Below are 21722 nucleotides of genomic sequence, written 5' to 3'. Positions count from 1 at the left end.
CGGACTGGTTTATTTCAAGTTCACTGAACAGAAGTTCTAAACTGGGGCCTCCTGAAGAGCTTTTAAAACACATGAATGCCAGAGCCCATCTTCAACCTACTAAGTCAGAATCCCCGGGGGAAGCCCAGGCGGCCAATGATTTGCGAGCTACCCAGGCACTCCTGATGTGTGCCCAAGGGCTCAAGCCGGGGAGGGTGGTAAAGTAGCAGGGGCTGGCCTCTCTGGATTTCCACTGCTGTTGCTGCAAGATCAGACCACTTAGGAAAGGCGTGCTGTTCATTCTTTTCCCACTGAGCTTTGGTTAGCTTAGAACCTCTTAGCTGGCCACTCCTTCCAACTGTTTGGAAATTTTGTGAATATGTGGATTTTTCTGAGAAGAGGGTCCTTCAGATCAGAGTTCAAAGATCTTGAAACCCCAATAAAAGTTAAGCACCCCTATTCTGAGTGTGGTGCTGAAACCAAGGTCACAGGTCAATGAGCATGTGCTAAGAAAGTTCTTGCTCTGTGGTATTCAACCTCATCATCCTGATCATCCATTCAGCCCCACCATTCAGACTGAAAAGTGACTGGTGGACCCCCCAGCCCCATGGCTGGGACCCACAAAGACACGTGCTCCATTGCTGACAACAGCTCAGGTGTTTTTAGGGGAGGGAAATTATTAAAAAAATAATTCAGGCCATGATCCCTCCCCATTTTTAAAAAGAACCACGTTCAAGTACACAGACAGCATAGGGCTAAGATAAGACACCATGAATGGGAATGCGAAATGAAAGACAGGTTCCGGGTCATCCAAATGGGCCACAGAAGAGAGTGCACCTGCTGAGAGAGCCCCAGGCGCTCAGGGGAGGAGGGCAACGGTGCGGGGGTGTCTCCACCTATGACACTCCTTTTCCTCCCTGCCCTGACAACACGCACACACACCCAGGGGTGACACCACTCCTGCAGGTCGCTGTTGCCACTCATCAGAGTGCTGGTGTCTCCCCACTCATCAGCATGCTGGTGTTTCCCCACTCACGCACCCACCCCGAGGTGGGGTGGCCATGGAGTAAAGGGCTGGAAGACCGTCATAATGAGAAATGCGCACAACGTACCCTTCACTCTCACCGAGATCGTGTGCCGGATACTGCCCATCTTGTTGGAGGCCAGGCAGAAATACTCCCCAGAGTCTTCCTCGGACACATTGGTGATGCGCAGGGCCTTGTTGAAGTTCTCAAACTTGGCCTTGTCGGATGGCAGGTCCCCACCTTTCTTGTACCATGCAATGTCTGGTGTTGGGCTAAGAGAGACGAAGCAAGAAATAGGGGCTTACCACTAAATGTGGCTGTGCCACACCTGTGTGGAGCCCAGGATACCTGGGTGTCCTTACGGTGTACTTGGGCTCAGGAGGACGCGTGTCTTTCGAGAGCTGATCTCTTCTGTGCAGAGGGGATGCTCAGCCACAGGGCGCACAAAGGACTCAGCTAAGGGGGTCTCACACATACAGGAAGCCTAGCTACCTCCTCTCCTCATTATCTCAGAAAGAAAGGCGGCCAGAATGGGATGACTATGATTGGCAGCGTCCTCATTAGGAGCTGTCTGCTTCTCTCTCCCACCCCACCCCCTGCAAAATGTTGCAACAACAGAGCATGCACAAATCCCCAACCCATCCTCCTGTGGGGCGGGCAGAAGTGGGGGTGCAAACCGTACGTACACCCCAGAGGCGATGCACTCCAGCAGGAGGTCCATGCCACGAAGCACCATCTGACTGCTTGCAGTGCCCTGGGGATACATGAAGCTGGGTGTTCTCTCTGCAACTCCTCGGGCTGAAACAGGATGGAACAAGCTCTGTGAGCTTACTGCCCAGAGGGCTGTCCCAGCTGCGCCGAGCTGTTGGACTAGAGAGAAAGGTCATCGTGCCCTCCTGATGATGCCCTTAGCTGCAGAGGCACCAGCCCCAGACCCCCGCCCCCTGCCGCACTGCTGAAACCACCCCAGGGGCTGGGGCATCATTAAGAGAGGTGTGTTAGGAAGCGCGGGGCTCCTCGGCCCCGCCGGCACATGTGTGTGAGCAGCTCTAAGCTCTGAGAGGCTCTGCCAAGAGGAGCCCAGCATCCCCCCAGTTCAGTAAGCCTCTCCGGCCCCGGAAGGGGCAAGGGTTGCCTGGTCAGGGACAGTCCACTCCCTGCGCATCCTGTGCTGGGATCCAGAGGCCAGGGGTGGCCCCAGGGAGGCCGTCTCAGCTTGGGGCCACAGGACAGACAACCTGCTCTTTGGGACCCCGGAGACAAGGAGCTGGGATAAAGCCACAAAGACTCAGATGAACAGTCAGAGATGCAACGAGCATTATTAATGGTTTAGCAAAGACAGGAGGAGAATTAATGAACAGGGATGACAGGAAATCACTGTGGGGCTAAAAACCATTCTGCTGCATCACTAATGACTTTGGCATGGCTGGGAGGAGGGTGTTAATTGGATGTGAGAGACTGAGGGAGGGGTGAGAGGCAAGCGCAGCCAAGATGGAGGAGCTGCTCCACCATTCAACCAGGCTGAAGCAGCCCTGGGGCCTGCAATCAGTGACACACACACAGCTTTCCAAGGACAGGGGCTCACAGAGGCGACACGCTCAGGGTGGCTCTTTCCCTGTGGAAGGGGTCATGCACGTCTGAGGACACCCCAGCGCAGTGGACCCCACCTTACCGGAGCCTCACCTCTCCCTTAGAGCTCTCTGCACGGTTCTACGGAAATGAATGAGATGGGACGAGGAAGAACAAGGGTTCTGTAACCAGGAACCCCAAAGCAAGGGCAAACTGGAGGGGTCACCTTTGCTCAAAAGGTGTACGACTGTCAACAAGAAGAGTTACAAATATAAATCCAAGCTGGGCCTACCCACGGATTTAATGGGTCTCTGACTCAGCTGGAGGGGTGGCGGGGCTGCCAGGGTCTGGGAGCCTTCAGACATGCCTGGAGTGAGAGTGGGCATGCTTCCAGGCGGGGTAGGTACTGTTACTGGGTGCCTGGAGTGACAGCGGGCATGCTTCCAGGTGGGGGGGGTGGGTACTGTTACTGGGTGCCTGGAGTGAGAGCGGGCATGCTTCCAGGCAGGGTGGGTACCGTTACTGGGTGCCTGGAGTGGGAGCGGGCATGCTTCCAGGTGGGGCGGGTACTGTTACTGGGTGCCTGGAGTGGGAGCAGGCATGCTTCCAGGTGGGGGGGGCGGGGCGGGTACTGTTACTGGGTGCCTGGAGTGAGAGCAGGCGTGCATCCAGGTGGGAGGGCGGGTACCATTACTGGATGCCTGGAGTGAGAGCGGGCATGCTTCCAGGTGGGGTGGGTACTGTTACTGGGTACCTGGAGTGAGAGTGGGCATGCTTCCAGGTGGGGCGGGTACTGTTACTGGGTGCCTGGAGTGAGAGCAGGCATGCATCCAGGTGGGAGGGCGGGTACCGTTACTGGATGCCTGGAGTGAGAGCGGGCATGCTTCCAGGCGGGGTGGGTACTGTTACTGGGTACCTGGAGTGAGAGTGGGCATGCTTCCAGGTGGGGCGGGTACTGTTACTGGGTGCCTGGAGTGAGAGCAGGCATGCTTCCAGGCGGGGCTGGGTCTGGTTACTGGATGCCTGGAGTGAGAGCGGGCATGCTTCCAGGCGGGGTGGGTACTGTTACTGGGTGCCTGGAGTGAGAGTGGGCATGCTTCCAGGTGGGGCGGGTACTGTTACTGGGTGCCTGGAGTGAGAGCGGGCATGCTTCCAGGGGGGCCTGGATTCAGTTACTGGGTGCTGGCGGAATGAGGACAGGGTGGCAGGAGCCCTGTCTCAGTGCCCCTGTTGGGCTCATGGGCTAGCTGGGGTCTGGCTGGCACAGCGGGGCTCCTGTCCTACGGGCCCCTAGCTTCTCTCCATCAGCCATCAGGGGAGGGTGTGTCATAGAACTGGCAGGTATTTTATCCTTTTATCAAGGGGAAGGAATGATGAAACATACGTGGAGGTAATTAGTCTGCTGGGACAATACATGGCATGTAGCAAGTGTTCGGTAAATGTTTGTGGAATGAATGAATTCAAGAGGAGAAAAGAAGAAAAAAGAAGGTAACAGTTTACCCCGTGTCATCTCTCTGTGTAGATGTTCTCATCTGTCCCACCAGCACACACACACATACAACAGCAGCTACTGAAGGGGTTAATCCATTATGTGGTTAATCGGTTACCATCTGTAACTGTAATCGCATCCAGCTCTCAGTACCAAAGAAGCCTGATGCCAAGCAGCAGCTTCCTCCCACCCATCAACCTGGAATTGCCCAAATGGTCAGACAACACAACGTCAGGGGCACCAGGAGGAGAAGGAGATTTGAAGGCAGGAGGCTCTGGTGCCAGTTTGGTGAATCTGTTGAGAGCCGGGAACCGTGGGGTTACATGGAAGTTCAGTCAGCATATTCCTTCCATGTGGGACCCAAACCTGCGGAAACCAATTTGTGACCCTGTGGACACTTAATTCACACCTTAGCATGCAGCCCTGTAAGCACACATGACCAGCAAAGCATTCAGGATGGAAAAGGGGGAAGTGAGCACAGAAGTCCCCTGTGGCTTCCTGGACACACTGCAGCTGGGCCTATAAAAAGGCTACAGCATCCTTCATTTACAGGATGCGGGCTAGCAACCACAGAGTCGTCCCAAAGGAGGAGAAGCCACTGGGAACCAGGCCAAAGGTCAAAAATACAAGGAAGAGTATCTTAAAGGCAGCGGTCACAGTCAGGGCTGCTGCCTGGCCGCTCACTGTGGGCCAAGCACCAGCTCGGCTCCATCTCTACCCCCATCGTCACATTCGAAAACCACAGCAAACGTGGGGGCATGCCTCTCATTTTCCAACAGAGGCTCAGCAGAGTCAACAGACTTGCCAAAGTCACAAGCCAGTTATGTTTGGATTCTGGAGCACTGGTGCCAGAGCTTGACTTGCAGCATCTATTCTATACTGCCTCTCTCTTTAAAGATTGATACCCTACTTCTTCCTACTACTGACAGTCAGTTTTGGGAAGATCTTTCTTACTCAAACCAAAGAATACCAAAATTCAAGGGCAAAAGAGATAAAGGAGAAAGATATTTTTGTTTTAATGAGCTTCTCTGGTGAAACTATTCCATGATGTTTTCCTCAAATATTGTTCTTGCCATCTCAGCTGAGAAGTCCTTCTCTCCTCGATGGCTATTCAATAAAGATGGGGAGATCCTTCTCTCCCAGATTGGAAAAACAGAAGCTGGGCTGGATGTCAAGAGGCTCCAAAGACATCTCAACTGGACTGTTAAGGCCATGGAAGGCTTAAAGAGGAGTCAGGGTGACACACGGGATCTTTAAGGGATGAAAAGGCTGGACTCAAAGGGGAGGTTGTGAAGAAATGTCCCCTTACGTGAAAGGGATTTACAGGAAATTTTATGAAGGACAATCCAGCTGGTACCTTTGGGAGCCACTGCTCCCAAGGGAGGGTAGCTCACTCCTTTCCTGGGAGACACAGTCCCCGGAAGAGAGCTAGAGACAAAGGCGAACTCTATGAGCTGTGTGCGTAGGGAAATGACAGTGTTTCACAGGATTCTTCTCAGAGGGGGGCATCCAGCCTCTCCAGTGTGATGATGCTTCTCTCATTCTCCTTGATCATCAAGGCTGAGTCAGACCTCATATCTGGACAAACTCAGAATCCAGCTGCTAACGCTCACATCGCTGAAGACTCACAGCGTCCCACATGGGCTCATCTGACCTCGAGGTCATGTGCAGTCCATCCTCTGCTGCTCTTGCTGTGGTGCAAGAGTGCACTCGTGGGTTTCCAGGGAATCTGGTCAGGAGATGCCTCTGCCTCAACCACCTTGGCTTCACAGAGACAAGGAAAACTGCCTCAGTAGTCTCCTGCAAGAGGACACGGCAAGACTAATGGAAACCTGAGTTGCTTGTCTCTGTCAAGGACTGCGTGTCAGCAGAAGAGAGTTCGATGAATCAGATGTGTCTGAAAACCTTTGCCATACTCAGCTTTTAGGGGTGGCTGGATCCTACCCTTGCTGCTTCCAGTTCTCGGAACTGAGAACTCGCGGCTGGATTCCTGGCATCTCACCACCTCTCTGGCTCTAGAAATGGCTGACCAAGCAATCCCAGAAGATGCGCAAAACTCTTTGCCTAGTAACATTTAATACCTTCCACTGCCAAGAAATCTCTTCCATAAATCTACCCCCAGCCCCTCACGCAGGAGCTGGGGCTCTGTTCTTACCCTGCTTTCAGCACAGCTGAGAACTGGAAAAGCTTTCATTTTTCTAGTCTGCGCTACAATTTCTCCCTCCATAGTACTTTCTTCCTGTGATTGTGCCTGTCTCTCTCCCCTAAGCTTCTCTACAATTCCTCCATGTCCCTGTTAATTTCAGAAGCAAAGAACAACCGTGCCTGATCCAGTCAACACTAAACCATCCTCTTTAACACCAACAATGGTAACATTTATTAATCATGGATGTGTTTCACATCTCACTAGGAACATATGCACATTATCCTATTTAATCTTCGCAACAATCTTTTGGAGCAGGTAATATACGCATTCTGCAGATAAGGAGATTAAAGTTCCAACAAACTAAATGACTTGCCCAAGGTCACTTGATGGCATGTCTTAGAGCCTGAGATAATTCCAGGCAGACTGTCTCCTTGCCTGGATGAATTCTAAGTGGCAAGTCACCATCTCAGACCAGCTTCCCCCTGCTACTTAGCATGTCAGGGGACACCTGGCATACATTCACAGGATACCAAACCACTCTAGGAAAAGTGTGATTTTGGGCTGGCCCTGTTGTTGCAAAAGAGGCATATTTCAAATCTAAGCTCAGAAGGGTACTGGGCATTACTCATCTCACTGTGCCTCTCTGTCCAGGAACTCAAGGAAGGACTGTATCTTCTCTCCTTTTCACCTTCTGTTTTCTTCTAGAAGCAACTGAGCTAGTTGTCCTTTGTTCAGCATATGCCTCACTTTGACTTTACACACTTTCTAGCCCGGGTTATACTTGGTTAGCCCCATCTACCTTGGGTTGAGGAGATGAGGCTAATCTTCCTGTGAGCTCCCGTGAGCTTTGCTTAGTTTACTAGCCTTGGATGATTCTTGTAACTCCTGCTTACTCATAATACTATCCACCATCGGTCACAAACTAGTTTATTAAATGGCTAGAAATACTCAAACATATCATTGATAGAACAACTTTACACGTCTGCCTCAATGGTTTATCTTCTATAAAGCAAGGAGCTTGGACCAGATGGCCTCTATGAGACTTACTGGCTTCTACAGACTCCAACCTAAAGACTACTTCCATAACAGATTACCCAAAATCTAATTTAGAAAAAGGCACATTTCACACCAGCGCTCTGAGGCTCTTGACATAATGGTGGTTGGCCCCATTATTTTGAAAGCAGTGCCCAGAATCGAACAAAGGTCCCCTGCATTCTTGGGCAGTAAATCTCTTTGGGAGGATCTCAGTGTGGCTCTGGTGGCTCGATGCCAAGGAAAAGCTTTTGCCTGTCTCCCTGGCTCTCACTCCCCCTTCCCTTCCCCAACTCCAGACACTGATCATTGTTTATATTAGCACATCACAACACAGACACTTCCTATCTATTTGGGCCCACAGTGACCCCCCTGGGGACCTGCAGCCTTAGCTCTGAGTCATAACCGATGCTGGGAGCAGCTGTGTCTCCAGAGCCAGCAAATGACGATTCCTCTGCCTGCTCAAGGAAAACGAGACATCCTTGAGCCATGTTTGGGGGGTAGCTCAGGTGTGGAAACAGCCAATTACTCTACTAATCAGCTTGAGCAACCAGTTGTGTGATGAGTTAGAAATATGCCTCATGGAAATTGTCCCATGACTTGCAAATGTGTGGCAGAGGGGGTGGGGATTGGATCTGAGTACACTTCCAGAGGAGGGAAGAGAATCAGGTGATAGACTGCAATGGATGGTCCACCTTCATTTATACTTACCTTGAAAGAAAACTCAGAGCAAGACTCTTCTTCCTATTTCCCAGGTGAATTTTAAAGAGACATAGGACCTGTGAAATGTATCCCCAGTGACTAAGGCTAGAGCACAATGCAGGCAATTCACATCCAGACTCTTAAACCTGGCTAAACAAGCACTACAAAGTTTTCTGTGCTCTTTAAGCCACTGATAGAAATGAGACTTCCTGTCTCCTCCTGACTGTGGGAACTCCCTTATTTTCAGATGTTCTCTGTCTACCCACCACTGATTCCTAAGTTTCTACTGAACCTCTGAGAAGCTGTTTTGAAGTCCTACCCTGGTTTGACCAGGTAGGTCAAACTTGCCCAGAATTCACAACTGGAGGCTGGCATCTCTGAGGAGACCACACCATCACATGAGCACCTCCACCTTCTGCACTGGCCACCTTCCTCCCAGTTCTGCAGGAGTCTCCTTGGTACCCTGACCTGGCCAACTCTAAGACTTGGCACCCGGCACGAGTTAATGACATGGTATCAGTCGAGTTAGGCAAACTGGGGTTAGGACAGGCAAGGTTACTCCCAAGGTTACCACGGCGACTCACCACTGTACATGTCAGGGTGGTTTCTTAAGGACGAGTCATTATAGGGGTGGTCTGCAATAAACAAAAGAGGGTGAGCAAACAGGGACCACGGAGAGGTCAAGGAGGAATAAACGGGAGAGAACAACAGAAATGCAAAGCCACAAAACAACCAGGGAGCACCAGTGGTCTTTTGCAAAGGAAACACACAGCATATGTGGAAAGGAAATACGCTTGGTGAAGAACAAGCAACACAAAACAGCTCCCAAAAGGGAAGAAAAGGTTAAATCCTGCAAAAGAAGGCAATAATAAGTCTCTTTTTTAATAAAGAAATTAGGCATGACCTCTAATTGCTTGGTCATACTATAATTTCAAACAAATGAGATATGAATTAGTGGTATCCTGTAGCAATTTGAACAACTCTTTTCCGCCAAAATCCTCTGTTCCCAGGACTCTGGATCAGGCCAGCTCCTGGGGTCTCTAAAGAGAAAGGAGTGTTAGTTAGCCCTGGGGCAAGAGCCAAGCCCCACCCAGGCAGAAGCCAACTCGCAAGGGGTGGGGGGTAAACGAGGGGAGAAGATACAGACAGGTCACCAACAGAAGGGGACAGAGGACCCTCGGCAGCGCCCAGCAGTCGTGCACTGACCAGCATAAAGGACTCCCCAGCCTGCACAGACGGGCACTATCCCGGTCTCCACACTGAGTCTGTTGGCAGAAACGCCTCCTTCTGAGGAGGCGAGCAGTGCTTCAGGGAGAAGGGGACAGCTAGGCTGAGCTTCGGATTTCAGGCTCAGAAAGGGAGCCTGGGACAGGAGAGCGTGCATGAGCTGTGAGTTCTACACTTAGAACAGGAAAGGCCTGCTAACAAGATAGAGGTCCAAAGCTCTCTGGACTAACTTAGGATGAAACCATTCCTTATGGAACAAGACCAGTGGGCTCTGATGTTAGGTAATGAAAACCTTTGGGCATTTAATCCTCAATGAAAAAGACATTTTGGAATGGGGCATATAATCATGCCAACATCCGTAAGGAGCTTTTCATTCTCCTACCAGTGTCCCCTTCCAGTTACTGGTTCAAGTTTTGACAGCACCAACAGAGGGTAGGGATGGGAGAGCCGACTGGAAGCCAAGCAGATGCCCCGAGAAGCCTGGACCCAGCCTAGCAGCCTGAGGGAGGAGAGGCTGCCAGAGCATTTGCATCTTGGAAGACAGATCAAATCCTGTTATAACTCATGGTGGGGAGGCAACAGGAGCACCAGCATTGCTCTGCATCCCAGAGTTGCTTAATATCCACTAGAAGGAGTTTCATTATTCAGAACCATCCTTTAAAAAGGGGTGTGTTGGTTGTAAAAGACTTTGCCTGTGTGTGGGAAGGTGGCTTGGGTTTATCTGGAGGTAAAGGTGGAGACTGACCCTCACTGGCATGAAGAGACAGGGCAGCATGGGGCGGGAGGAGCAGTGGCTGGGCCTTGGAGGACAGGGAGCCCCACGCTCCGGTGCCACCAGCTGTGGCGGAAGGGCCCAGGCTCAGAACTGACCTCACGCTTTGTGGACTCTGGAGCACATCTGAGAAATTCAGGGAGACTTCCTGACGCCTTTGAGAAGGTCACTTAGACAACAGACATCAGAGGAAGCAGGGTTAGTTCTCTGGCCTGACTCAAGGACAGCCCTGCTCCTTTACCACAGCTGACTCCTGTCCCTGGGAGGCACCCGGTACCAAAGTGGGACATGCATCTCTTTGTTACTCCCACTTCACTGTCTTTGACTACCTCCCAAGACAAGATTTTAAAATAATTTTATATTGCCCAGTGTTCTGTATCAGATCCTTTCTCTCCATCCTTTAATGCAGGTAATAAAAAATTGGCTGTGATGAGATTTATTTCTTCCTCAGTGGGCAGACTGTGAAAGAAACCCCTGGTGAAAACAGTCTTTGAAGCTGTCCCAACTTGTCTGATTTGTCTCCCACTCCCAGACCTGGTTCTGAAGGTACAAGAAAACGCTTGTGTCCTTTCCAGGCAGGAAAGCAGACAGAGCACAGCTGAGCTATTTTAAGCAGCCGAGCCCAGTTCTGAGCTGGCACGGATGCCCAGAACTTGCTCCCCAGCCAAAGCTGCCCGTGGGAGAACTCCAGGAAGCCGACAGGGTTCTGTTCCCAACACCCAGTGCATTTCTCAGCAATCGGAGGAGAGAGTTTCGGTGGAGAAGGGGACCCAGAAACGAAGCAGAAACAAATATCCCTTACCTAACTCTGGTAGAGAAAAGGATGTTTCTGGAAAGTCCAACTTCTAAAGGTTGTTGAAATCGTCAATTGCTTATTTCTACAAAGGAAGGCTCTTCACCACCTCCGTCTCCCTGCCTCTACCCCACGTACCAGTGAGAGCCTCTGCCCAGGACTGCAGCAGCCACCTGACCCTGCAGTCCCCGCAGAGCAGGCAGACTCCGAGCCTGGGTCGGAGAGAGGGACCCTGGTGAGGCACTGGAGGTGCTGCCTTGATCCTGCCCCCCTGCTGCCCGAGGCTGCCAGCCCTGTCCTGGCTCCAGAGGCCCCTGGGCAGACCAGACTGTCCTCCTCTGCTCAGCCAGCTGGCAGGCAGTCCCTTCTGCACTGAGGCAACACCTCAGACAACCCAACTTTCTTCTCAGGGGTCCTCTCTGGGCCTGGATCCAGAATAAGAAACACCAGGGGAAAAAAAAAAAGAAACACCAGGGAAGAGGCAGCAAGTGGACTGAAGCTGGGCAACCCTGTGAGGAACAAGCAAGGCTTGTCCCTGGTTGCTGGCCGTCCTGTTGGCTATCAGAGCCCAGGCAGCTCTGAGCAGGGCGTGGGGAGCCGCAGAGGTCAGAGGGGAAGATTAGGGGAGGAGGAAAGGGGCTGCAGAGAGAGACGAGCGGGGAAAAGAGGAAAGGGGAGGTGAAACAGACAAGAAGGAAAAAAAAAAGGGAGGACCGTGAAGAGAAGGGAAGAAAGAAAGACCCACAACAGGGGAAGGCACACAGGAGGGAAGCTGCTTCGGAGGCCCATCTCCACCCGTGGGACGGCTGGGGGGGGTGGCCAGTGAGGCGAGAAGGGCCCACGTGTCCTAAGAGAGGGGTGAGCACTCCGGCCTTTCCTCTGCCTCCCACGCCCACCCCGGAGGCAGCATCAGTCACCCACGGGTCCACTCTGGGAAGCCGGGGCTCAGCCCCTTTCCTTTAACCTGTGGAAACAGCCAGCCCCCCATGGGGCCCTCTGCCTGACTGCCTCCACAATGGCCTCTGTCCACGGTACTGAAAGCAACATTTCCAACTGCCTGAGACAAATGAACATTTTTGGGGGCTTTTATACCAAAGGTCAGTGACAAAACCATAGTATAAACCAACACAGCCACTTCCAATGTCCTGAGCAGGCTGAGGACTTTGTAGCCAAAGCTCCAGGCTGGCTGGTCCCTGGCAAAAAGTGACTCTTTAGACTGAGAGCTTCTCTCTCTCCTGGTGAAGGGTCATCAATGCTAAAGTGGGTCAGGAAATGCTGATTCATTCTGGTACCAGCTAAACAATCAGGGAACAAAAATGAAAACAAATAAAACTAAAAGATAAACCTGCAACTTGCAAACACAGTGATTCCATATGGTCCAGCATATACTTATTAATATTACAGAATCAAACATCTTTTGTTTTGTTGGATCACTAATTTAGATATTCCATGCTATTGCTTTATTTTAGAAATAAAGATAACCAAACAATGACGAGAAATAGTCAAGCTGACTGCATGAGAGAGATGCTGAATGACCACTTACAGCAGTGCTTCTCAAATTCTGGTGTGTTCCCAGGACACCTGGAGAGCTAATGCAGACCAGAGAGGCCCAGGACTGTCGGGCAGGCGAGGGACTGGGTGTAGGTGAGGGTGCCAAGCTTGCCAGGTGATTCTGACTCCACCAGAGTTTGAGAAGCACTAATTTGGAGCAGGACCGAATTTAACTCTAGGCTCCAAAACTGAGAGATATGGCTAAAGAGCAGCTAGAGTCACTCAGGCAGAGTGAGCAGGAAAGATTTCTAGGTCAGCTGTGGGGACACGGCGCTTCCAAGATCCAGGCGCCCAGGGCTGTCTGGGCTCAGTGGGCTGCTGTCCTCAGCCCCTGGCCCCCAGCCCCGGGCAGGGGCCCACACACTTACTGGTCAGGACTTTGAGGTTGAATGGGTTCTTCTGCTGGATGGTGTGGGTGAAGTGGAAGCGGGCATTGCAGCTGTAGTCTGTCTGCATGTCCTGCAGCATCACATTAGAGAAATACAGGTCTCCATTATGGCCCTGGGAGACACGTTTGTCTTGGGTGATGGGCTCCATGGCTATAAGGAAGCAGGGGTACAGGGGGGAGTTAGCAGTAATGATAACAGTAATAAAAATCATCATAGTTCTGGTGATTCAACACCTACCAAGGGCCAGTTCGGGGCCAGGAGCTCCACAGTATTTGATTTAATACTATCAACCCTGAGGCAGGAATTATTCCCATTTTAGAGATAAGAAAGCAGAGGATTTAACAAGAGTTGGGTTGCAAAAGCAGTGAAGGGGAGTGGGATTTCAATTCAGACCTGTCTGCCAACCATGTTCATGCTCTGTGACCATACCTTTCATTTCCTATTCATGCCACAGAAGAGCTAACTGGCTCCCAGGCCAGAGGGAGGAAACACAATCCTTCAGATGTTCCCCAAACCGGGAGGCATGTTCACCTGTTTTATGCTTTAAACCTCCACTCATCCCCAAGAAGGAAAAAAGCACCACTGACTGTAAGATATACACCAATCAATGATGCATATCATCAATTTTTGGACACTTTCCAATTTTAGAGATGTTAAAATATGAAAATGTGTGCTTTTTTTTTTTAAGGATTAATAACATCATAGGAGTGGCTGAGAATGCTGACCACATTGTCTACATTTTTTTTCAAGCACTGTATCTGTAAACACAAATGACCAGGTTTCTAGGTGTAAGGTTTGTAAAAACATAAGGCTGACAACTTACTCACAGGTATCTCCTTCTTTTCCCTGACGACTGCTTCTCAAGTCACCATTTCTTTTTCTTTCTCTTGAAAAGTAGTTCTATTTAATCAATTAATTTTACCATGTAATAGAAGGGGATAAGCTGAGAGAAGGAGTACCCAATCCATCCTGGGATTTGAGCTGAGGCTTGAAGGTTGCATGACATTTACCGGGCAGAAGAGGAAGGAGCTAAGAGGCTTCTAAGCAGCAGGAACAGTGTGTGCTAAAGGTAAGCACCCACAGCTTGAACCGGGGAGTGGGGGTGGGGAGGGCATACAAATGAAAGGATCATTTTTAGAAAGACCAGGGAGGCCAGGTACGGATGATTATTGTAACCCAAGGAAAAGCTGAGGATGGCTCATGCTAGGGAGGTGGCAGAGAGAAAGGAAGAGCAGGGTCATGAGATATGCTCAGGAACTAGCATGAACACAACCTGGTGCAGTGTGGGGTTGAGAGGGGCTCACAAACTAACCCTCCGGCCTGTGGCCAGCTGCCTTCCCCACACATCTGCACTGTGATGAGGCAAGGCGGGGGACGACTGAGCACAAAGTCATCCATTCAGGGCGGGAGGGAGGAAGGAAGCCAGGGAGATGCTCAGAGAGAGCAGTCTTCTATCCATCTTCATAATCCCCCGCCCTTTATTCTGATTGAAAACACAGGAAGAAACAGCGGGCAGTTCAGAGAGCCTCTGTCCAAAACTGAGTCAGGACAAGCTCTGAATGAGGTACTCTGTCCTCCCTGCTCCAAACACCCTGTCTCCCCATCACTCCTTTATCTGAAGTTTCATTCCCAAATCCCTCTTCTGTCCTACGAGAAGACTGAATCAGAGCAGATCCAGGTGAACCAAACCAAAGAGGCTTGGTTTCAACCTGCCTTCAACTGGCCAACTGAAAACCAGTTTGTGCCCTGACCCATTTCTTTTTGTCTTGCTCTTATTCATCATCACAAATATTACTGAACACTTACTGTATGTCTGGTCCTATTATAAGCACTTTGGATATATTGTCATTGAATCCTCACAATAATTCTATTAGATAAATACACTTATCAGCCCTAGTGTTTTAAAAGAGGAAACTCCGGCCCAGAGATGTTAAACAAGTTGCTTGAGATCACACAGCTAAGAGTAGCCAGGCTCAACGGTGAGCCCCAGCAACCTTTCTCTGCAAATCCTGTGTTCTCAGTCACATGGCCACTTTATATCTGTTCTCACAAGTCAAGGTTGTCTAGCCTTGGGAAGACCCCTTCCCATTTAACACTCCCTAAGATTAAAATAGAAATAAAACACCAGGCCCCGGAGACTTACAGCTGCTCATCCAGAAGATGACTGGGGACGGAAGCCCAGGTGGGGGGTTGCACTGGAGTGTCAAGGGGGCACCTTCTTGAACCACGACGGGGTCTAGGTTTTCCTTGGGCCACAGGGGGGATTCTGGGGAGAAACAAGGGAGCATTCTATGAGGGTGATGGCTGGGCTGGGGCACGGAGCAGGGTTAGAAGGTGGCAGCAAGGAGGGCAAAGAGAAGAGGAAATGGGAGAACAAAGAAGGCCCGAGGGAGGGACAGGGTCTGTGTGTCCAAGTGAGGGGTGGCCTGGAGAGGCAGGAGAGGCCTTTCCTCAGACTGAATGAACACACATCTTTCAAGGCTCTTCTTCCCTGACCCGTGCCGGGAGGGGTCAGTGAGGTTGTTCCACAATGGTTTGGAAACTTCCTTTCCAAGGAACCTTTTTGAGTTGGGGGAGGCGCACCCCTGCCCAGAGGCCAGGCAGGCAGATCCCCCCAGGTAGCTGCAGGCCAAGGGTGGGCGGCCCTTCTGGAATGACCCTCCACACCCTGCCCTCCACCGACCCAGCAGCGGGGCATCCTGGGCCTGGCCCATGCACTCACTGGACACCTGCAGGCGAATCCGATTGGACAGGGCCGTGCCGAATTTGTTGCGGGCAAAGCATTGGTATTCCCCCTCATACTCCTCGGGCCGCCCGCCACTGCGGAAGTCGATCACCAGGGTCCCAGACCGCCTCCTCATCGACACCCGGGGGTCCTTGGCGATGTTGAAGAACTTGCTGTTGCGCGTCCAGTGGAAGCTGCGGACGATGCGGGGTCGGGGGGAGTATAGGGTCAGGGACAACCAAGAGTAGCAGGGAGGGCTCTGGGCTCCCAGCTCTAGGCCATAATCTCAGGGCCCTAGACTGGGACTCGGGCCGTAACCATTCCTCCAGACCAGTGGGTCCCAGCCTGGCTGCGCAGCAGGACCTTCTCAGACACCTGATAAAATGCTGGGTCCTGGGTCCCACCCAGGTGAGTCTCTGAGGAGGTCCCTGAAAGTAGCTGTGCCACCCAACCGAGGCTGGGAGTCATGACTGCCAGTGAGAGATACCAAGCGGCTGTGGGGGACTGTGCTCTTTGGAAGAGTAGGCAGCAATTCTGGTTTTTTAAAATCCAGAGTCAGCGGCTATTCCCACCGCTAAGCATTCTCAACCTCCAACTAGGAACCCAAAACCAAATTCCTTTTCCAACGGCCCCAACACATCAGGGAGCCGGCCCTGCTCCGCCTGTGTCGTTGTTTGATAACCCACTCTAAATCAAAGTGAAACGGCCCCCGGTTATCTGTGCGCTGCTCAGCGGATGTAGATTGTAAATGGCGGCTGTGCGGTCGCTCAGCGGATGTAGATTATAAAATGGCGGCTGCACATTACAACCCCAGAGGAGCAGTTTTAAAGTACAAAGTAGCCTTAATAAAACTGAGCCCTAGCATGAAGAGACTAGAACATCCTCTGTTTCTGTGGGGGGGCGGACATGTGTCTGCCCCAGGACACAGCCCAAAAGAAGCAGGGACAACAGCAGCTTCTTGGAATCCCAGTCACTGCCCTGCAAAGGAATGTGGGAGAAAGACCAACCCTGAGAAGCGAGGTCAAGATACCCTGCCGGAGACTCCTGCTTCTTCATGGGAAAGAGGCCCTGCTTGCTTCTGGGATCGCAGCTCTAGGCCAGCCGTCTCGGGCACACCCACGGAGGGAGGCAGAAGCAGGGTGCCAACCCCTTGTGGCCCTGCCCACCTCACGTCTCCTGCTGACAGACACACACTACATGAGGCCCTGTCACGTCTGGGTACAAGTCCGCCATGAGGCTGCTGGAAGCTCCAGCCTGTGGCCGCTGCTTTGAAGAGGGTGGGCGTTCCCATCCCCAGTGCTTATCACTTGGTAGAAGTTATCCCTGGTCTGGGGTGTCAGAGGCCTGGGGTTAAGTAATTTGACATCTCTGTGCCTCCATTTCACTTCCTCTCCACAAGGACACGGGTCCTTCCTTGAAGGGCAGTGAGGTGGGGGAACAGTGTGAGGAACAACATTTAACAGAGCCTGTCATAGGAGGCTTGCAATTCATGTCTGCTGATATCTCATATGATCTTGTGTGTGTTAGTTCAGTCGTGCTGACTCTTTGCGACCCCATGGATTGTAGCTCAGCAGGCTCCTCTGTCCATGAAATTCTCCAGGCAAGAATACTGGAGTGGGCTGCCATTTCCTTCTCCAGGGGATCTTCCTGACCCAGGGATCGAACCTGGGTCTCCTGCATTGCAGGTAGATGTTTTACCCTCTGAGCTACCAGGGAAAGTGAAAGTGTAGTCGCTCAGTCGTGTCAGACTCTTTGCGACCCCATGGACTGTAGTCTACCAGGCTTCTCCGTCCATGGGATTTTCCAGGCAAGAATACTGGAGTGGGTTGCCATTTCCAGGGAAGCCCATCATTAAATCTTGATATGCACATACATAAGCAGAGACGAACTCAGGATGGAAGATTCAAATTAGCGAAAAGAGGAATTTCCTGTAAGCTAAGCATCAGGTGGATGCTGGAAACATAAGCAGTGGGAAGAATGTTATATTCAAAGTCAGAAAACTTCATATCGAGTCCTGGCTTTTTGGTATGAACTGAAGCCAGTTAAGTTTTCTGGCCCCCAGATTCCTCATCAACTACATTTCCTAGTTATCCAAACTGTACCTTCTATCTAGTAGGTGCTTAGTGGACATTTTATGAATGGATTTCTCAGCTGCTTCAAACTATCATCAGGCTCAGGGGGAAGGGGGCAGTTTCAATGCCCTTTTTGCAGGTCCTGTTCCCTCCACCCAGCTTGGATTTACCTGCTGTGCACTCACCTGGGGGCAGGGTTCCCCTTGGCTTCACACTCAATCAAGATGTTGTCACGGGGATCCACAATGTGGTCCTTCACTGACTGCTTGGTGATGGTCGGGGGCTGGGACACTGCAAGAGCACACACAGTGAGCAGTCAGGGCTGTGGGGACCTGCCCTTGGGGAACGGCTGAAATTAAGAGCTTCAGGAGTCACCCAGACAAGCAGGCCAGCAGCGGTGAGCAGTGCCCCATTCTAGAGACCCAACTGTTTAAACAGGGCTGCAAGAAAGGGCATGGTGTGTCAAGGACTAAGTATAAGAAGAACCCCTTTACGTTCTCATCTTTATGAGAAACTGAAGGCCAGGCTTTTGGTTTACTCATTCTTATCTTCTACTGCTTAGTACAATGTCTAGTGTACAAACAGTTCTTGATGAATGTTCATTGAATGAATAAAGGAACCCAAAGCAGCTCGATTTCCAGAACCTAGTTGCCATGATGGTTCTGAGCCCTGTAGGATCAATAGTTGGCCAAACTGTGGTGAGGCTAGAGCTGAAAGCCGCTTTAGTCCCCAGAGGCCTTCCCAGGGGCTTGTCTGCAGCCAAAGAGCCAGCTCCAGCCCCAAGCTCTGAAGTCCTCCACGACACTGCCATGCCAGCCACCGGAGGACAGGGGGGCAGCGGTCCTTCCAGAAGCCGCTAGTACTACCTCTTGGCCTTCTCCCATCCCTTCTTACTGCCCGCCACCTCCCAGAGGCACAAGCACAGACAGGCACCCCGGGGACTTACGCTCATTCTGAATGCTTGCTGTTAGTTCCCGATGGGTTAGCATTGTGAGGGGAGAAAAGAAGACAACAGTTATCAGTTATCGGCCATGACTGTCACCCAGGTGGCCTCAGGCCCCGGCCTGCAGGGGGAGGGGGAGGAGGGCTGGGGAGGCCAGTGTCGGCTCTCCTCCAGCTTCAGAGCTCTGTGGGAGAGCCAAGCCGGGGTGGGGACAGACCCAGCGACGCTTCATGGAGAAGGCGACGCCTCCCCCAGGGGACCAGACTGCACAGCTGAGCAAATGACCAGCTGCTGACCAAATGATTTCCAGGGAAATCTGCATGTCAGAACTGGCAATGCTGCTCAAAAGAGGCTGGGGTCTGAGGATGCCACTCGTCATCGCCTGATGCCTGAGAGGAAAGCAAGCTCCTTAGCCAAGGGTGAGAGGGTGGGGCTGGAGGCCCGTGGAAGGGATGGAGCTGAACCACGCTGCGGGGTGAAGCCCAAGGGCCAGTCAGGTCCACAGCCTCATTGCTCCCTCTGCACCTTCTTCTTCACACCTGAAAGCATCTTCCCACTGTCTCCTCCTCTGCCATCCTTTGGAAAACTCGAGGGAAGGATGAATTATTGTCGTCTGCTCATGGCAGAAGTACACTGTTCTATGGAAATCCTGCTTCTGAACAACTGTGGAGATAAAGCAGAACCCACCACTCCTTTCTGTGCTTTTTACAAGGAGGGTAAAGGTGGCATGGACGTGCCTGTGTTCATGCACAGGAGTGTTGGGGTGTGGGCCTTTCACACTTTAATCAGCATGAGAATCCCCTGTGGGGATTGTCAGGTAAAAACTTGGGCTCTGACTAAGTAGGTCTGGGTGGGTCAGAGCGTCTGCGTTTCTGACAAGCAGCCAGGTGACTCTCGTGCCTGTGGTTTGCAGGCCACACTGTGAACAGCAAGGTTTCAGAGGGTTTATTCTTTGTGGGGAGAAGGGTTTGGTGAAAATTTCTCTGCAGAGTAGGGAACACATGTCGCTGTAACTTTTTAAGATGTCTTTTCCTCACAGTTACATCACTATATATATTACACGATTACATTACTGTAGGCCACTCTTATTTCAGGCCGGTGGAGAGGTCAGCCACTGCTGGTGTGGTGAGCTGATCTTTTCCAAGTGAGTCCTCCCTGGGGGAAGGCTGAGCCACGATGACCTCAAAACTTTCTGACTTGATCAGTGAGATGTGCAAGAGGAGATTAGAAGCTCTGAGGGGGGCGGCCTGGAGAGGGCAAAGTTAAGACAGGACCAAAGACACAGGAGGAGCCACAGGGGAGGGAAGACGGAGAGGGGAGGTGGGGGGAGCAGGGACGAGGGCCTGCTACACACTGTCAGGAAGTGAAAATCTGGACAACAAAGCTCATGAAAAGGTCCAAAGGCATTCTTTCAGTGGGCTGGCGGTGTGTGGCCTGTCCACGGATTAAAGAGAAATTTTATCTGCTTTAACATGTGCCTGGGGCGACCTTGGCAAGAAACAGAAAAGGAAAGACAAGCCGAGGGGAACAGCAGAAATCTTGGTTTCTGAACACAGGCTCTAGAGAGCTCACCACTGCAGCATCTTCAACCATCTATGATTCTCCTGCTAGGACCCAAGAAAGGTAACTATGGAAAGCCAGGGGCGCTGGGCAGGGAGGGAGGGGGAGGGGCCATGGTCAGAAACAGCAGGGCTGACCCCTGACCCACTCCCCTGGCTATCAGCCCGGGCCCCTGGTTACTCCATCTCAGGACACATCTGACGTCTTTTGGGTTCTCAAATCCAGTTGAGGGTGCTGCCTCACCCCAGATGGGAAGCCTAACACAGGGTCTGCTTTGCCCATGTGGGTTTCAAGTCTCTTTTACACATAGGCCAGTTCAATGGAGACAGCCTGAGATGTTGCTGAGGGAGTGTCCGGTTCTTGAAAGGGAAGTCGACTCAGTGAAGGTCCCACAGGAAGTCTGGGGCAATGTATTACAGCAAGGAGAATCAACTCTCCCACTGCTGGTCAAGAGCTCCTTTCTCATGTCCATTCTCGGCTGGAGAGGTGAGCCAGCCAGTGGGGGTCCTGGCATTCTGCTCCCCTTGACATTCTGGACAGAGTGTGGGGGAGTGGAGGCTCTCTGCATCCTGCCCCCAGCCCCATGCTGACATCTGGCTGGGGGCCTCTTAAGAAGCTACTTGCCTAAAGAGGTAATGACACCTGCAGCCGCCACGTGCGGCCAAGGGATTTATCACAGGGACACGGTCAGCCAGAGGACATGCCGCCACAGCGGGAAGACAGCAAGGACAGCCTGCCCAGGGACAGGGTGCCCGTCACCACCTAGGCCTGTGCACACCCCGCCCCTCTCTCCTATGGGACCTGCTGGGTGGCGATGCTCTTTCACTTCCAAGCGGGAGGAAAAGTCCTCCCATGGGCTCTGCAGGGAGCAAGACAGACGCCCGCTCAGTCTGCAGGGTTTCTGTATTCATGAACCCCTTTCCTTTCCGTGGCTCTGACAGTCCCTGGCACCCCTGCCCCATGGAGGATGGAGTGAGTGTGCATGCGCACTGTCGAGGCCACCGCAGCCTCACGCCCTGGCACGACAGTGAGGAGGGAGCGTCGCTCCTACCCCGCTGCCCTCCTCCGTGGGTCCCTAGGGGAAAAATGCCAAGTTCCTTGATGCAGGGAGGGAGATGGAGGGGCAAGCTGCCAGCAGACTCACTTTTCTGGCAAAATCACTCTGATGGATGGGGCAAAAGCAACCCTTTGCTTTTTCCAAAGGTCACGCTGTTCTGCTTGGGTGGGGGGGTGTGCATGTGACTCTGTTGGCAGAACAGCGGGAGCGGGAGGCCGCATGTTCAGTGAGGGATTGTGCTGCGGCCTGGGCTCTGCTCTAGGACACCTGCTGCGCCCAAGCTCCCCGAGGCCCAGATGATGCCCCCCAAAGGGGAAGTGAGCAGAGGACACTCCCAGCAGCCTGTGGCTTGAGCCCCTCCACACCCCCAGCCAACATACAGAGAAAGCTGAGGGTGTTCCCGCTGCCTACAGTGAGCAAAGCTGCGTGAACACGGGGGTGTGGGTACCTTTCCTGCCTTTTGCAACAACACGGATGGACCCTGAGGTCAATGCTAAGAGAAATTAGACAGAGAGGGACAGATACTGTGTGTTCTCACTTACATGTAGAATCTAAAAAAAATCCAAATCAAAGGAACAGAGTAGGATGGCAGCTGCCAGGGGCTGGGGGTGGGGGAAGCAGGGAGACGCTGGTCGAGGGGTACAACTTCCAAGTACGAGATGGGTGAATTCTGGGGATCTTGTGTATAGCA

General features: G+C 52.1%; 1 protein-coding gene across 1 annotated transcript in view; it reads right to left on the bottom strand.

Annotated features, from left to right (window-relative positions):
- Window positions 1-21722, bottom strand: part of NFASC (neurofascin) — a 190426-nt gene that overhangs the window by 46631 nt on the left and 122073 nt on the right. The window contains exons 4-10 of the mRNA XM_061159899.1: window positions 18418-18435; window positions 17657-17762; window positions 15397-15593; window positions 14818-14940; window positions 12654-12824; window positions 1691-1802; window positions 1092-1276 (exon numbers count right to left, since the gene is read on the bottom strand). Of these exons, the coding sequence (XP_061015882.1) occupies window positions 1092-1276; window positions 1691-1802; window positions 12654-12824; window positions 14818-14940; window positions 15397-15593; window positions 17657-17762; window positions 18418-18435 (912 nt within the window). The remainder of the gene's footprint in view (window positions 1-1091; window positions 1277-1690; window positions 1803-12653; window positions 12825-14817; window positions 14941-15396; window positions 15594-17656; window positions 17763-18417; window positions 18436-21722) is intronic.

The sequence above is a fragment of the Dama dama genome, chromosome 14 (assembly GCF_033118175.1).
Source record: "Dama dama isolate Ldn47 chromosome 14, ASM3311817v1, whole genome shotgun sequence".
NCBI classification, from domain to species: Eukaryota; Metazoa; Chordata; class Mammalia; order Artiodactyla; family Cervidae; genus Dama; species Dama dama.
This window is presented reverse-complemented; position numbering and strand designations above follow the sequence as displayed.